Source organism: Harpegnathos saltator, unplaced genomic scaffold, assembly GCF_003227715.2.
Source record: "Harpegnathos saltator strain DR-91 unplaced genomic scaffold, Hsal_v8.6 scaffold469, whole genome shotgun sequence".
In the NCBI taxonomy this organism is placed as follows: Eukaryota; Metazoa; Arthropoda; class Insecta; order Hymenoptera; family Formicidae; genus Harpegnathos; species Harpegnathos saltator.
Genome location: NW_020230282.1, coordinates 150,001 through 167,264, shown reverse-complemented (window position 1 = coordinate 167,264; position 17,264 = coordinate 150,001). Strand labels below are relative to the sequence as shown.

General features: G+C 48.1%; 1 protein-coding gene across 3 annotated transcripts in view; it reads left to right on the top strand.

Annotated features, from left to right (window-relative positions):
• The first annotated feature begins 1,910 nt into the window (after positions 1–1,910).
• Positions 1,911–17,264, top strand: part of LOC105182881 (uncharacterized) — a 36,912-nt gene continuing 21,558 nt past the window's right edge. The window contains exons 1-2 of one of the 3 annotated variants that reach the window (XM_011140642.3): positions 1,911–2,593; positions 3,294–4,662. In XM_011140642.3, coding sequence (XP_011138944.1) covers positions 2,562–2,593; positions 3,294–4,662 — 1,401 coding nt within the window. In that variant the 5' untranslated portion in view covers positions 1,911–2,561. Of the gene's footprint in view, positions 4,663–17,264 lie in introns of all 3 variants that reach the window. The other 2 variants (XM_011140644.2, XM_019841295.2) reach the window with 2 other exon arrangements.

The window sequence follows — 17,264 nt, the reverse complement described above, 5'->3', positions numbered from 1 at the left end:
TCTCTTTATTCTCTTTTTCATTCATCAATTTATCTCAGCAGCGGTCGGACTTGGCGGTCTGCGAGCGCGGTGCGTCCGCCGCGCCAAGTGTCTCTACGGTGCTCTACGGTGCTGTAGAGTATTACGTACGAGGACGAGGAGGAGAGCGAAAGGGCATGCAGCACGAGCATGCAGCGGTCGCTATCCTGCATTTTACTGCATATTGAAGCCGTAAAGCGCGCTACACGGAGCCTTTTAGTGCAACTTGGGGCCGGAAAGTGGAGCGCGGAGGCGCAACGACATACACACACACACACACACACACAGAGAGAGAGAGAGAGAGAGGGAGAGAGAGAGAGGGAGAGAGAGAGAGAGAGAGAGAGAGAGAGAGACAGAGACAGAAATAATGTTGAAAAGCGCACACGCTCGCTCTCGCTCCGAAGCAGTTTCTGCAGTTTCCTTCTATGCAGGCAATGGACCGGCAATTCGTTTAATTGTCATCCCGTGCAGTGCCCAGCAGTGACAAAGTTTATATTATATACCCAGAGTTTGACCGTAGTAATAAATTCTCTCAGAGTCGCGCGGCCTCGCGTATTACTCGCGTACTACGCGCGATCCCCAACTGCATTTCGTCGCTGCATGCAAAATGAATAGAATAGAATGACCAATGACTTACTATTCATTGTTGTCATTGGTATCTCGGTGAATACAACACAAGTCCGTCAAGCTTGATGTGTCGAATCCGCTAAATAGAAAGGTTCTTTGCCGCACTGTTTAATCTTACTATGATTTGTCGCGGTAGCGGCCATGGTGGCGCCTCGTAGCGGAGAGGTTAGGTCGTAACTAAGCAGAAAGTAATAAAACAAAGTAACGAGTCTAACTGAACGTAAAGGGTCGGTTGATTGAAATTTCAGTTTGTCTCATTAGATGGCGCGGGTCTCTGAAGAGGCGGTTATCGAGCCGGCTGACCGAAGAAGTCGAGACTCGAACTACATTTATCGGTCTCCATAAAAATTACCCGAGATTCAAACCACAGTTTATGGAGCTACAATTTTGTCGTACAGCAGTTTGAAATCTTCCATCCCATGGAGTACTGCATAAAGTTAAGTTTCAACATTTGAAACGGTTCTGTATGACGGTCTCCTCCCTCATCGCGAAATGCACACCACTTTGATTTTTCGTTCAAGATGGTGGCGACTTCTCGCAGAAGTTTCAAAACTACGTTTCAGAATCGATTCACACGCGGTTGAGAAGAGAGATAGTCCCTTACCCTCAGAGCGGCTAGACTCGAGGTAACGTTGCGCCAAATTGTTACAAGCTCAAAAGATCGATACATTAAAGACAATGTGCAATTTCTTTATAAAATTCAGTACACACACACACACACACACACACACACACACACAAGTTCAATACTCGAGTATCAGCTCAATATTTGTAGGAATGATAGAATAGGTTAGGTTAGGTTAGATTAGATTATAATCAGTATTATGCGAATATCGAGCGACATTGAAAGAAAAGTTTCCTGTAACAAAATGTGTGACATTGAAAATCTCCAATTAGAATTGTTTGATATAGTACTCGGTACTCGGTCAGTGTAATTTTCTCTTGTATATTACATATTACTTTTCCAAAATGGTTGATATTATACATATATATATATATATTTATATACATATATATATATATATATACATGTATAAAAGAGACAGACAAGAAGGAACCGAGACGCGAGTCGAAATTCAAAGGCGTAAGGTTTGCGAGTCTGCGCAGGCGCATCGCATGAATTCGAGAGCGCGAGAAAGCTAGTCTCCCCCAGCAACAGATGCTCGCGCTCTCCAGCATCTCCGTCGGCGGCAACGTAACGAACGCGTCGAACCAATAGCGGCACTTGGCAACGAACTGGCGGCAGAGTGGACGCATACGATTGGTTAGGCGCGCTAGTCCGTGGGGAGCGCACGGTAGGAACGGAACGTGCGCGAGTGGCGTTCCGAGTTTTGGTCGAGTGCTACGACCACGTCTCACAGAGGGAGAATATACGGCGCGCGCATGTTTCCCCAGACCGCTCTCACCCCTGTCTGTTCAGTGACACTTGGTCAAGGGTAGGAGGGTTCCGCGCGGGCGAGAGCGAGCTGTGCTCGCGCGCGAAAACTGCGTACTGCGTCTTTGTGCGCTGCGACGACGTTCAAGTTCGCGCTGAGAGTCGACGCGTCCGCGTGCGCGCGCGCGCGCGCGCAAAAGTCAATCGCGATGAACGCGCGGGCCGGCGAGCACGAGTTTTCTTGTTTACGATGCGCGCGGAAAGGATGCCTCGCTCTTTCTCTCTCCTCTCCCTCTCTCTCTCTCTCTCTCTCTTCTTCTACGTGTTTGTGCCGCTGAACGTCAGTGAACGGCGGGAGAGCGACGAGGAATAACGGTAGAGAAGGGTGAAGAGATGCCGGCGTTTCCCGCGCTGCGCACCGCGTGAGTACCGCAGAGAGAGAGAGAGAGAGAAACAGCGTTCGCGTAACGCGTCGCGTTAAAAATCGCGAGAAACGTCAAGCGTCGAGCAAGATGGGATGTAGCAGAGTTACCTTGCCGAGATGATCGGCGAGGACGGGGGAATCTCAAGCAAGTAAGTGAGAGATTTCAGTGTCGCGCGGAATGACAGTCACACGTGCGACGCGACCTGAACGACTGCCGCGGTCAACGCGGACGAATCGTCGTGCGACGATGCTCGCTTTTTTTCTCCCGGTGTAAACAGACTGTCGGCGGAACGGATCGGAAGACGGGATAATTCGCTCGCTCTCTCTCTCTGTGTGTGTGTGTGTATGTATATACCGTGCGTGCGCGCGTACGCGCGCGCGCGCGCAAGCAATCATCGCTCGTCGATCCGCACGAGTGAGAACGATCGTCGTCGCGAGTGACATTACGCGTTCGGATTTAACGGTGGTGCGTCGTACACGTCGCGACAATCGCACAAATTGGCACAGTTCGCCACAGTGCGCGCGCGAACGAGCGAGCGAGCATCATCAAGCCCATCAAGCACAGGATGAGAGAGAATCAGGTGGAAATCGGACGTGATATATCATCTCGGGAAGACTCGGAAGATTCTATCCACAGATTTTGGTGATCGCGCTCAAAGTACAAAACAAGGTTAGTCTCGGCAAAATCCGATCCGTTTGTTTGGGGCGCAAGCATCACACGCATACACACCGCGTCGCGTTCGCCGTGTTTGACATGTCGCTTTCCGCCGCTGCGCTGTTCGCGCGGCATTCGCGCGCAGGGGAGATGGTCGCAGCGGAAGTTAACGTTCGGAAAACCCGTCTGCGCAGCCGGACGAACGAAAGGTTAGCAAATATTCCAAACACGATGGCCTACGACGACGACGACGACGACGACGACGACAACAACGACGACGACGACGACGATGGAAGCGTCTGCGTCCGCGTCGCCGACACCCCGCACATCTCATCCGTCGTCGATTCGAGCGGGCGCAGCTGCCACGATAGCGTCGACAGCGGTTACTTGAGCAACCTGACGCCGCATTCCAGCTACACGCCGATGGTGAGCACCGGCTACAAGAACAAGTTGTCCGCTGCGGTCGCTAAGAGGCACCGCTATCGTTCGGATCCTTGGCAGTGCGAAAAGTTTCACAGACGCCGTTCGAAGCCGAGCAGTCAATTGGTGAATTCCTCGGAGAGCTCCGAGCAGGACTCGGGCAGATTGGAATTGTCGCGTGCGAGCGAGGATCTCGGTCTGTTGGCGCATTCCACCCCGAGCTACACAAACAATGACGTCGGGAACAGGACTCTCGGGAGCAGGACCAGAAGAAAGTGTAAGATCGCGGCGGCGGCGACGGCGGCGGCGCCCGTTACTCCTGCGTTATCCGCAGGTCTTCATCTTTTGTCACCGCCACCCTCGCCGGCGATGCCCACCTCGTCCTTCCGCGTGACTTCCGGACTCCGGGTGGACGAGGATGCGAGGATGAGACTAGTCGTGCCGCCGCGAGAGAGCATACCGGAAGTGGCGACACTGATGAAAACCCCGATACCGCTGATTGTCGTCTCGCCGGTTCGCAAAAGAATCGATCCCGCCACCATAACGTCGGTGGAAAATCGACAGCTGAGCAATCTGTCCATCGTGGACTTGAGTGCCATACCCGAGATCAAACCGAAGAGGTTGGACTTCAGTCACCGTGGTGGTGGCGGCGGCGGCGGCGGCGGCGGCTTGACGTCGGAATTGCGCCACAGCGGCGATACCGAGGTGAGGACTATTCCGCCGGCGGTGAGCTACGCGAGAAAGGACAAGGTGGATTTCTTGTCGCTCCTGGGAAAAGAGAGCAATCATTGGAATCTCGTGTCGAAGATCTTGTCCTATCTCGGATGTCAGGATCTGTGTACGGTCAGCATGGTGTCTACCACGTGGAGAAGAATCTGCAGAAACGACACGTGCGCCAACAGACGGAGGATGCACTACATTCTACGTAAGCAGAACGTCAAGGAGAACTTTACGATCGCGAAGAAGGTGAAGCACGAGGAGGACATACAGATGAGTCCCAAGAGCAGGAAGGGATGTAGCGACGTGAGGAAGGGCTGCCTGTCGAATGTGCAGAACGTGCTGCACGTACCGTTGCAGCAATCGAGGCCACCCAACAGCCCGCCCGTGTCGCCGAGCAAAGTCAAGTTTCACTCCTACGTGAAGGTGAGTCGTGTCTCGATTTGCGCTCGATCGCGCGCGCGCGCGACATCTTAGCTTTCGACAATGCGCAGTCGCGAAAGTAGCAGCTCGCCCGCCCCGCGCCTCTCTCGGTAAAAGTTGCTCCCGTAATAGAGGTCGTGTGGTGTGGTGTGATGCAATCTCCGAGACGTGAGAAAAGCCGTTTTCTCAGGATGCTCCTCCTCGCAGAGTTCGACAGTCGCGCATTTCTCATCGTATTCATTGTCATATCGTACGAAGAAGGAGAACGAGAGAGAGAGAGAGAGGGGAGGGGGGAATCATATTCGCCGCGTTTATCTCGCAGCAGTCAGATACGGTTCTGGCGACTGCGCACGCTCGTCTGTTTAGCGCTACAGACGACGCGTACTCTGTTACGCGACTTCTCGAGTACTTCTTTTCGAGACTTGATTGAGACAACGATGATCGGCAATAAACACAAACGACAGGCAAACGGATGTATCATGTCGGAGATATATCGCCGGCGTTTCTGAAATGTAGGAAATTTTATATATTCGTTGCGCTTCGGACGTTGCGCTTAATTGGTAATCGATTCGTTCGCGCGCGCGCGCGGGCGCGTCGTTCGTCTTGACGCACGATTAAGAATACTCGTTTCGGCGTTTGGTAATTCTCGCGAGAGAGGAAACACGACGGCTAATTACGGCCACGGGTGATAATCGATAGCCCCGGTAGTCCCGGGATTTCTTCGGGCTAAATTGGCAACCGCCGCCGCGTAGTTCGCGCACGAAATCGAATCACGCGCGCGCGCGGTCCAGGTAATTGTTTCGATCGCGAGATCGTTACTTTGACATTGATTTATCGTCATTTTGCGGCTTTGAGCCGCCGCGAGGGATAATTGCTCGGTAGGTCGTTAAGACCCACGAGATGATAAGTCTGTGAGCGCGTGTGCGCGGCGAAACTTGACGGACGACGCTGTTGATCTCGCCTTGATGAGAGACGAGCCACATCGTGCATTTCGTGCGAAAGCGCGAAACATCAACGTACGATGTTGTTTGTTTGTTTGTTTGTGTCTCTTAAATAAATATTCCGGGAATATCCGAGAATATTGACTTTCGGACGCGCAAACGGGGGACGCAGCCTCGTAATTGCTCGCGGGAGATTATATCACGCGCCGTGCGTTGTTGATACACATTGGACAAGCAGTGTTTACGACGAGCGCGTCGTAAACGAGACGGCTACACGTTGTGTCATTTTGTTGTCGCGATTGTTCCCATTACGACGTGCGTTTCCGCGCACGTCCGCGAGCTAGCGCGAAAAGGCCGATTTGACGCGTTCGAAGCCGAGCGGCGAAACAAACGCGATGATTTACTCGCAGAAATCAGTCAGACGGCGGCGTGAAGAATCCGTGACAGTGATGTACGTGCCTTCTTGTTGCAGAGGCTACCTGCCTGCGTTTCTCTCTCTCTCTCTCTCTCTCTCTCTCTCTCTCTCTCTCTCTCTCTCTCTCTCTCTCTCTCTCTCTCTCTCTCTCTCTCTCTCTCTCTCTCTCTCTCTCTCTCTCTCTCTCTCTCTGCCGCTCTCGCAACGACGAGCGACGCGCGTGCGTGCATTCCTCCTCGCGTTAGATCGCGATAGCGGATGCAAGTGGCATACACCTCTATATCCTTTGTTACGCGCGCACAGAACTCGTAACGAGGTAACCCGTGTCAGAGCCGAAGACACCGCGCGCGCGCGCGCGCGTCGCCAATTTTTCTCATTAATGGAATAACTCGGCGCGGCAACGATCGAGCGCCGCGTATCCGATTCATTTCCGTCGATTCGGACGAGTCGGATTATCGACAGCTCAATTTGTGTTGTGTGTTGGCGAAGAATTTCTTAATTTCATTTCTTGTCCCCGCATAATATTTCGCCCCGAGAGAGAGAGAGAGAGAGAGAGAGAGAGAGAGAGAGAGAGAGAGAGAGAGAGAGAGAGAGAGAGAGAGAGGAGCCTCAGTGATGATTGAGTTTTTTAAGAGATGCCGAGATAACGCGGGGAGGCGTAAATAAATTCGGTTCGTGACGCGTTGCAAAGAAACATCGACATTAACGTTCACATGGAGCGGGGGGGGGAGGAAGGGAGGGAGGGAGATATACAATGTTGTTTAGTGGTCTCTACCAAAATTGAGTCCGTCGAACGATATAGATCAGAGCGGCACGCCAGCGCGTTCGTTTCTTCTCTCTGGATCGCGAGCCATCCAGCCTGCGGCGAAAACCGGCCACGAAGAACAATGCGAATATATTATGGTGTATCTGGCATTAAAACAAAGGGCGGGCAGAAGACCCTCGACAGTCTCGCTTTTACGACAGTCGAGCAACAGACAATGCCAAACCGCGAACTTTGCGATGCGAAGCGCTTTAGCCGCAAAGCTTTGAAGATTGTTGCGCTTGGTGCACACATTAATTTCCTCAATCCTCAAGTGGCAAATTGACGGAACATTGGAATTTTCATATTCTTCATATTCTTGCACTTTTTTGCACTATGGGATTCATATCAAAATCTCTCTGTAGATCCGTCACCGGGGAAATTTGAGCCCGGTCCTGTAATCTCGCTCCTTGCACACCTCTCCGATTACTCGAGCGCCCTCAACCCTCGGGCCTTGCGGGATGCCGTAGAAAGTTACGTTGCTCGCGCTGTGGAGACACGCTGTGAGAACGCTGTCATTCTCATTTCGATCGTTTTTCTGACAGTGTGACAGTGTGACTGATCGTAATGTGTCGCGCATCTCGCACTTGGTCTTTTTCATGTTTCGAAACATGAATTAATTGTCCTTTCGTCTTTTGCGCGCGTGTCTCTTCTCGCGGTAAATCCATATCTCGTCGCGTTTGATGCTCGTGTGTGTGTGTGTGTGTAATCTCCGTTGCTTGTCAATTGCAAAAGAACTTGTCGAGTCTCACGCCGGCTTCCGCCGGGGCGTAGTAATTCGTCGCGATTCGGAGAATTAATTTCACGAACGAACCGGACAAGGATAATCCTTTGCAGGAAGGAAGGACGGTTTCTCGTCGAAAGGAAGGAATTGTCCCTTAATTAGCAACGGCTACGAAGGGCTCTGGTTGAGTGGCCGTCTCTACGTTGACCGCACCGGGTGCGGGTGTTTCCTGTGAAACGTGCGCTCCTGCGCGACTCCTCGCGGTCCCTTTTTCCGGTGGGTGTCTTGAAAATTTCACAGGGGACGTGTAGTAGTAGAATCCGGTCGGGCGAGTCTTCCGTTTCGAGCCTGCGAGCAAGAGACAAACCGACGCGGACGACTGACCGCTTTTTCAGCGTCGTGTAGTTTTCGTCGCGACGTCGACGCGACGTAAGAATTAGCGATACGCATGGTCTCTCGGGGAAGGGATATTAAACCTGAGGCTTTGAGAGGAAGATACGGGATAATTTTAATTTAAAAAATAAAAAAGAAGAGAGAAAATAGAAAACACACTAAGAGAGAGAGAGAGAGAGAGAGAGAGAGAGAGAGAGAGAGAAAGAGAGAGAATATTACGGAAAGGGCAAAAGGGCAGCAGCGACGGATTCTCGATAAAATTTCGATTCCGGCGAGAGACTCTGATTTCGCAATCGTCATCTTCTCTTACCAGTAGCCGAGAATATGTTTGTGTGTTGCAACTTTGGCAGTTTTTCCATCGGCGCAATGTACGCGCGCGAATTATGGGAGGCGCGCGCGAATGAGGAAGGGCTCATTGCTCTCTCCCGCTCGTTCATTATTATTTTGTGTTTTATTTTCCCGCGCAACGGTCCCGCGGTATCATCACGTGTTGTTCATATTGACCCACTGCTACACGCAGCACCTGGCCAGGTGCAGCGGGTCCCGGTCGTCTCCCTTTCCCCCTTCCCTTCTTTTTCTTCCCCCCCCCTCTCTCTCTCTCTCTCATTCTCACTCTCTCACTCGCTCGCTCGCTCACTCACTCACTCACTCACTCACTCACTCACTAGGTACGTATGTATGCTTCGCGAAGCGTAAAACAGTCCGCCAACGGACATGTGCAGACCACCGTTTCATACACCGGTTAAAATAGTACGCGCGAGTAAGCTACGCGTGCCGCTGTCGCCGTCGTGTGAAATACTCGTGGCACACGACCAATTCGGGCTATCTGCATTGTTAATTTCGGGCTGATTTTCGTATTGGTGCGACTTTGTCTCGTTACCGATACTACAAAGAACACCGCGCTTGCGCTTGCGCCTGCGGAAGCGTTGAGAGATAAAGAGAACAAGAGAGGACAAATTCTCTCTTTCTATCTATCTAAAGGAACTTGTATATTTCAAAATCATGTTTAAATTGATTTGTAATGAAAAAAAAAGAACAATTAACATTTTTCTCGATATTATACGAGAAAAATATTTTACAAAGTACGGAACACTCTCTGGATAAAATATTCTTCCGTCTCGTGTTCTTGGAATTTGGAGAATATTCTCCGACAAAAAAACTTTACCGTACATCCTTGTGTTCGATACGAACTCGGGGTCGCGCGATCGATAGCCATCGATATTGCGACTTCTCTCTCTTTTTCTCATCCAACCCTTCACAACTCCATCTTGTTCTCTCTCTCTCTCTCTCTCGTGCACTCACATGTACACACACACACACACACACACACACACACACGTCTGTAACGAGTTGCAAGCAATGGCGAACAAACCTTCTCTCGATCCCACGATCGTCCACTCGTCGTCTCGGTAAAAAGACCAGGAATGTCTCGATAGCCACCGATAAACGCATTAAGTCGGCTGCCTCTGCGCAACCCTTTACTTCTCGACAATGGTCCCCCTTAAAGACACCGGTCCAGTTTCTACGAATTGTAGTGTCGTGGATCAGACCGTGTGGATATTACCAAGAAAACTCGCCAGCGAGGGAAAGATCTCGTGGATTTCAACGCGATAAATAATCGTCTCTCGAAATGATATACTACATATAGGTATCCTGGAACATACATCTTCCAATTTTCTCGTCTCTGATCGCCCGATTGAAGATTATTATTAAGTAATTCGATATTTGTAAATGCATTTATTTATATCATGTCTCGACTGAGTCGGGGTCACAGACAGAGCAAGACACGCGGACACGCCGCAAGTGCTTATTTTCCGTGGTTGAACGTAACGTGGAGAACAAAATAACACGAAGAATATTGCTGCGAATATCCTCTCTGCCAAAGATGAGAGGGGCAGACTTGTGATTACGAGCAGTAATCCCTTGGTCCCTTGGTCCCACGGGGCCCTGGAGCTGATAGGGGAGGGGGAGGGGGTTGAGCGAAAGAACGAGCTCGTGACTCGATACATCGATAAACGCATTAAACTCGCACAATGGTACATACCGTACCGTACGCGTACCTGCACGCTACGCGCGCGCGCGATCAAATTCCTGCAAAGAGTAATTCGCAGCGTTGGAACGCGAGTCGGTAGTATCCGCTAATTACGCGATATTAATCGCTCACACGACGGTAACAACCGGCGGTGGAGCGATTATTTAACGATAGCTTTCATTCGGTAATTGCTTCGTATCAGTCGGTAACGAACCTGTTGATATCTATGTTTGCGCTATACATCGCGCACCGAGGAAGAGAGAAAGATAAAGACGTCAGAGAAATGCACTCGATACTTTGGTCTCTCTCTCTCTCTCTGTCTCTCTCTCTCTCTCGTTTTATCACTTTCGGGTGAATAAATCAATTTGATTGACAGTAGGAAGATTATAAAATGTGTTTACGTGTTGCTACATGCATCGTCGATTGCGCATTTATTCGCGTAAACGCGATGAAAATCTCAAAGATAATCAAGCTATATCAGCGTTACAAATTACTGCACAGTTTGCGATTTACTCATTATTGGATAATGCACGCGACAGGATGTCGACAGTTTGGTCTCACTGCGCCAACATCGAAACGTCCATACTGTATATAACTCGTACAAGCTATAAGAGTAAGAGAGAAATATCGCACCTGCTACGGCCACGTCAAGTTTTCGCGTATTCGCCGATAAGCCGATAACCAACCAAAAGTGCTCTTTGAGCGCTCCCGACGATGAATGAAACATTAAGTCGCAACGCAATGTAGATAACATTCGAAGCCAGCTTCAGGGTCATGCCGATGAATGTCACAGTGCCGATCAGGCACTAACACACACACATTGTGACAAACAAAAGTTGATCACACTCGGATCTTAATCAGCGAAAATTCTGCGTCATAGACACCACGACGCATAGACAACCTTTCCTCAACCCTTTCACTGCTGAATTAACGCTTCCATTTGAGAAAATTATTAAAATATTTGGTTAGGTCCTACGTTTTTTTGGCTCGCTGATTACGAATCTAAAGTCAGATTTGCAAAATTCCAAACGGCGGACTCAATATGGCGATCATGATGTACAAAATTAATGAAAATTCCAATTATTATTATTAAATAATGACGAGGTCGTAAGTAAGAACATATGATTCTAGACGATGGAACTCGATCGAGCTGGAAAAAATTTATTGGTGGGAAAATCTGGGTACGGTACTGCATATTTATGCTTACTAGAGATCAAACGTTTATTTTTGAGTAAAATAATATTGAAATAGTATGGATAAGATGGAGATACAGTGAATGAAAAAACTAGGAAAAAGTGCACAAAAATCTAACCTTCTTTCGACCGTTTTTGTAGAAATATTTGTTTATAAAAAAAAATCTAACCTGCAAAAAAATACTGAGAAAAATATATGTTTCTGTACAACATCGGAAAAATATTTGGTGAAAATTTCAGACCTCTACATTCAATACTCTCCGAGGAATCGATTTTTCCCTAAGAAATTGAAAATAATTGTTTTTCAACTTTGATTTGTTATAAATAATCAGAAATGAATAATTGGGTGTATAAAAACCTATTGGAGTATGTTGAACAACTATATTCACTATTATCTGGAAAACTCAAATGCCCGATTAGTTCTTCAAAATTATGTGATTTACAACGCAAGATTGAATGAAGAAAAAGTGGGGGAAGTATACTTCCCACTAACAGTGAAAGGGTTAAGCACAAAGGATCATTCCGATGATGATTGCTCCTGCTGCTAACTTTTAATAACGTTTCGTATAATAACGTAAGAAATCATTTCGATAGGGAGGATAATTTCCGATTAAAGCAATCGTTGCTTTAATCGGACTCTAAAGTCAACACTAAAGTTAACACTAAAGCTGACTCTAATATAAAGTTAACACGAACAAAGATGGTTTGCATGTATCGCGAGTATCGCGTGCGCAGCTGTTGCCGAGCTGTAACCCTCACTTCCCTTCTTCACTTCTCCTGTGAATTCGCTCAGAGATATGCAGGTAGCGACATTAAAATATTCGAACGCACGACCCTTCGTAAGAAGTATAAAGTATGAAGCAGGTGCTTCTCGTACCGTCGCTCCCTTTCCTTTGAGGAAAACGGTCGTCGATCGTCTACGTCTACGAAAGAAGGGACAAAGAGACAAAAAATGATACGGTCGAGAGAGAGAGAGAGAGAGAGAGAGAGAGAGATTTAGCAATCATCGTCAAATCGTCGATTCGATCGTTTTTCCTACTCGACGCAATACACACGGTTTATATTTGTGCCAAAAGTGCAAATCGAAACGTCGTCGCTCCTTTGCGTTTCTAGCAAGCGAAACCCTGCGAAACCCCGTCCATCAGCAGATGGATCGACGAGGGGATGTTGGCAGCTGGCGAAAGTACGTCCAACATAACTTGGAACGACCTGGATGTATAACCCGTGACCGGTAAGGTCTGATAGATGCGGGATGGCTGTAACCCTCTTGACGGCGGACGCCAACAAGAGGAAACGAAAAATTTGAACCGTGAGAGAGAGAGAGAGAGAGAGAGAGAGAGAGAGGACAAACGTGCGTGTAGTAAATGAACCTTCTCTTCAACGTGTTCAACGTCTTTCTGACCTACGGTTCGAACGTGCGCTTGGTCACGTCTTTGCGGCTTAACGGTTTAGCCAATTGTTTGGCAGAATGCGTGCCTGATGCAACTTGGCACTAGTGGAAGGCGAGATGTGAGATGTGAAAGAGAGAGAGAGAGAGAGAGAGAGAGAGAGAGACGAGAGTGAAGCCTAAACTTGTGAAACGCTAATCTAAACGCGGCGCATATTTTCTCCGTAACTTTTCCTCTTGATTTTCTTCCAATATTCGTTGGAGAATGAAGAAAAGATGATGACTAATTTCAGTAAATAATTTCGGTAATGACGCGTCTTTCTTTCGCGAGTACTCGAGACGAGTATCGGCACGTGCGTTTTACAATAGAGTGAGACGGCGGCGGCGGCGGCGGCGTAGCCGCACAAATGAATACAAAGCGGACCGCGTGGTGCGCGCAGTCTTGCTCCTACGTGTCGAATATCATCATTGTCACTCGTTCAGCCCGTTATTCGACTGTCTCGCCGCCGCGTCGCGATTGTGCCTCGCAAGCTTCGCAAATTGTGCAAAGAAACAATCGGCCCTTTCGCATCGCATTGTAATACAACATGCTTTTAGCTAACATGCTGAATCAACACTTGGGCAGTTTTTCGCAGCAGACATGTAGCAATTTTATATCTCTCTTTCTGAGATCTCGCAACTTTGCTTGCATATATATACGAGTCGAAGGAGAGAGTCCAAAGACTCTTTAATTAAAAGTAAGGAAATGGTATTCCATCCTTCCGCTCTTTTATCCGTTTCCCGTATTCTTCCACAACGGAGGAAGACGCGCGGCACTGTTCGATGAATAGGTAATTAGTTGGAGTTTCTTCTCACACAATATCCTTTCCTTGACGCCAAATTTCTTCCTAGCCGATACACGGAGCAATATATACAACCGCCACATTTTTTGTTTGCGCATCAGAGTAGGTGCATTCTTATGCACATGCGTTGTTTGCCATGCATCTACTAATACGAGGCGACGACGGGAAAGAGTGTCGAGTCGCGAGTATGTTCAGAGAGATATCTGAAGGTCGAGCAAGTTCGGCGCGAATGAAGACCGAATTCTCGGTGGTGATTTGCATAATCGTGCCGTAATTCATGATAATTCATGATAATGCGACCTCTCTCTCTCTCTCTCTCTCTCTCAATCAAATATCGTCGTGTTCTGGCGCGAGCCAGGAGCCTACCGTCAAATTTCCCGTGTTTCCTGCACGCTTCATTTGCAAATTTGTAACACGCATACATGTTCCAGCGGGTAATGTTGAAGAAATATTGAAGTTACGTTACGTTTAAACTCTTCACGATTGATCTCTGCGAAATATATTTTGCGAACATGAGACGTCCATTGACTTTGGAGTCCGAGAGTCAACGTCTGTGTACTTGATACGCTCTCTCCCTTTATACGTATATCGATCTTCCCAAGTATTTAAATCAAGTTCAACGTCGTCTCGACATTTATTATTCTTATCTGCAGATAAGTTTGCTCGTTAGAGCGCGCGCACTCTACGAACGGAAAGCGACTCTGATTTCTCCTCCCGGAGACGCAATTACGAACACGAATTAATACTTGGATAATGGTGATGACTGATAAAATCGGAAGTAGAAATCGACATGGATCTTTGTCGTGCGTGTCGATTGTGCGAATCAACGGACAATTCCTGAATGATCGTTGCGGCGCGCGAGAATTCCTCCTTCTCACCGCTACTTCCGGCGAAGATATGAATTGTGGGAGACACGCTCTAATCTCTCCAGAATTTTTATCTCGCATAGTAACAACTGCGCGCTCCGTGCTCCGTGGTTGTTAAGGCGTTAGAACCTTTTAACCTTTCCGTGAACAGATAGCACAATGTGTGTGGCGTCAGGATAACTGTTAACCTAAAGTTAGCCCTGCGCCCCGTACAGATTTATTGCACTCCCGTGTAAATAACAGACTGCAACAGTGCTCCTCGTCGTCTACCTGTTTGCCTGCCGTGCCTGACTTTTTGTCATTATAATCAACAAATGGCGAGTGATTCTACGCGCCGAAATGTATCCTAGGTTTCGACTCCGTTTGTCGGCACGCATTTTCCAACAAGTTGCATCTTATTTTCGACCGAGACATCAAATCTTCAACGTGTGTATATGACAAATAATGAAATAAAATAAATGAGAAAATGGAAGCGTGCGCAATTTTTAAGTAACTTGGAATTTGTCTTTAAAATAATAATAAAGGTAAAAAATGATTTTTACGGATAATCTTGCATAATAACAACATACATTCAAGAGAGGCCTGTGTGTCCTCTTGAAACATGCGCGATTCGAGAAATTTGTTTCCTCGAATGAAACTCGATGAAAATATGGTACAGGGCGGTTCTGTTGGTGGCGGCTTCGAAAAACGAGTCTGATAATTCTCTCTCTCTCTCTCTCTCTCTCTCTCTCTCTCTCTCTCTCTACCCCCCTCTCTTTCTCTCTCTCTCTCTCTATACTCCCCTCTCTCTCTCTCTCTCTCTCCCACGATTCCGACTCGATTATGCTTGGTGCGCTTGTTGGTTGGCGGCAAGCCGTACTGAATGGCCAAGAGAGACGAGATTACGAAGCAAGGGCGAACGCCCGCGTACGTACACGCACGCGCGATGAAGGAAAAGAGACAAAAAGACAGGGAGGGTGGAAAAAGCGCGGTACTAAAGGAGAGAGGAGGGAAAGGTGGCGCGAAGTAGCTCCGAGTAAAGTTAGGGACGAAGGACGAAGGAATGCACAGCAGCTGCCCCTATCCCATGGGTTTACTTTCGAAACCCTGGCTGAATGGCGTCTAGTAAGAGATGGTGATCCAATACACTGCGAGAGAAAGCAAGATGCACGACGAAAGGAAAAGAAGAGCGAGAGAGAGAGAGAGAGAGAGAGAGAGAGAGAGAGGGAGAGAGAGAGAGCGATCAGAGACCGAACATCGGCCAAACAAGGACGAAGAGAGAACCTCCCCTGTGCTTAGAACGACACAGAGAACTCTCGGTGGTGGAGCGGCAGCTGTGCGGCGCCGAACTCCTTTGTCGACGCGCGTTCGCTTTCTTTCCTTTATTTCTCTATATTTTCTGTCCTTTTCTTCCTCTTTCTTTTTTTTTCTTTTTTTTTTCCATTCAGCCGACGCCCCCTGTCGCATGTACGCTCTTATCCGCGACCTGGAGGCGATCCGTGTCTCTCGTGCGATTATTAGGATGAGTTATGGAGGAAAAAGCGCTTACTGTGCTTGGTTCGAAAGTGTCCAGGAGAGATGTACGATCGATGCGGCTTCGAGCGGAGTAAAATGTCCGTGACAAAACAAAGAGGAGAAATAAGGAAAAGAGTAAAAATTATTTTCTATTCACCGTGAATCATTGTGCATGCGCGCGATGTCGACCTGCTCAACGGGCATATATCTCACGGAGTTGCGGGGCGCAATCGTAAAATTGTCTCAATTATATAGAGAGATGTTCACGCGCGTACTTTTCGTTTTTGCACGACCACATATATACGTACGTGTACGCTTTGTAGCTCCTCGTGTACGCTAACTGGCAGAAATGTTCAATGCGCGCGCGAATGACGAGTCACCGTTTCTCAAACGATGCTCTAGCATCACGTTATTAACCGCGCATTCTAACCGTTGTAGCGCGATACATGCTGCTTACCGCTGTATCACGTAGCTTATCTCTGCATAGATTATTTACTGTACGACTTGGAACGCGTCTGGCTTGTGCACGTCTCGCTGTGAAGTTTGACTCTTAACTCGTTCGTTTGGAGAATCAATTTTTTTGCGTTTCTCCGTTCGATCTTTTCCCTTTTCTACAAGATATGCCAATCCAAAGACTGAATTTTTTCAAAAAATCAAGAAAATTTACAAAAAATTGATACGTGTGTCAAATGTTAATGTTTATTAAACAGGCACATACCGATGATTCAAATATCTTTTCATTCTCGGGTCACGTGAAGGTTCTTTTTTTCTTTTTGTTTTTAACATTCTTACAATTACATATAGCAGATATATTTGCAGCAATATTTCGTAGTAGCGACTCAAGGCTCGAAATTCGCCTAATCCATCGTGAGATCCATGTGCCCGCTAAAGGATCGAAAAGAACCTTTCGTAAATCTTTTCATTTCTATAAACTCATCATAGCTAACGCTAATTTCGCTTCTGATATCGAGTTTCTTAAGCCTCAAAAGCTACAACCGCGTGTAGATATTCGCGAATGGACCGTGGTAATTATTCGTAGGCGAGAAGGCAGAAGGGTCTCTTTGGCGCCTTTTGTCAAGCCGCGTCGTTGCCTGAATTATGCAAAATCCCGCTCTTCCAATCTCTTTTTCTCAGAAACGGAGGTTGTCGATGGGACACGAAAATTTCTATCCGGTTGTGAGGGGGGGAGAGAGAGAGAGAGAGAGAGAGAGAGAGAGAGAGAGAGAGAGGGGGGGAGAGAGAGAGAGAGAGAGAGAGAGAGAGAGAGAGAGAGAGAGAGAGAGAGAGAGAGAGCGGCGGGGGTAAAGGAACTCGCTGCGCGCGAACGGATCGACATCCGGACGCGCGGCTGTTGCTAGTCGGCCGGATTCTGCTACGTCATAGCCCATATGACTGGTCGGCCGCGTGACCCGTGGCCCACCCTCTTCGGATCCCTCCTCCAGACAATCCAGAATTAGTCACTTCTGGATTGACGATACTAATCGACGTATCATGGGGAATTGGCAAGTGGTCGCCG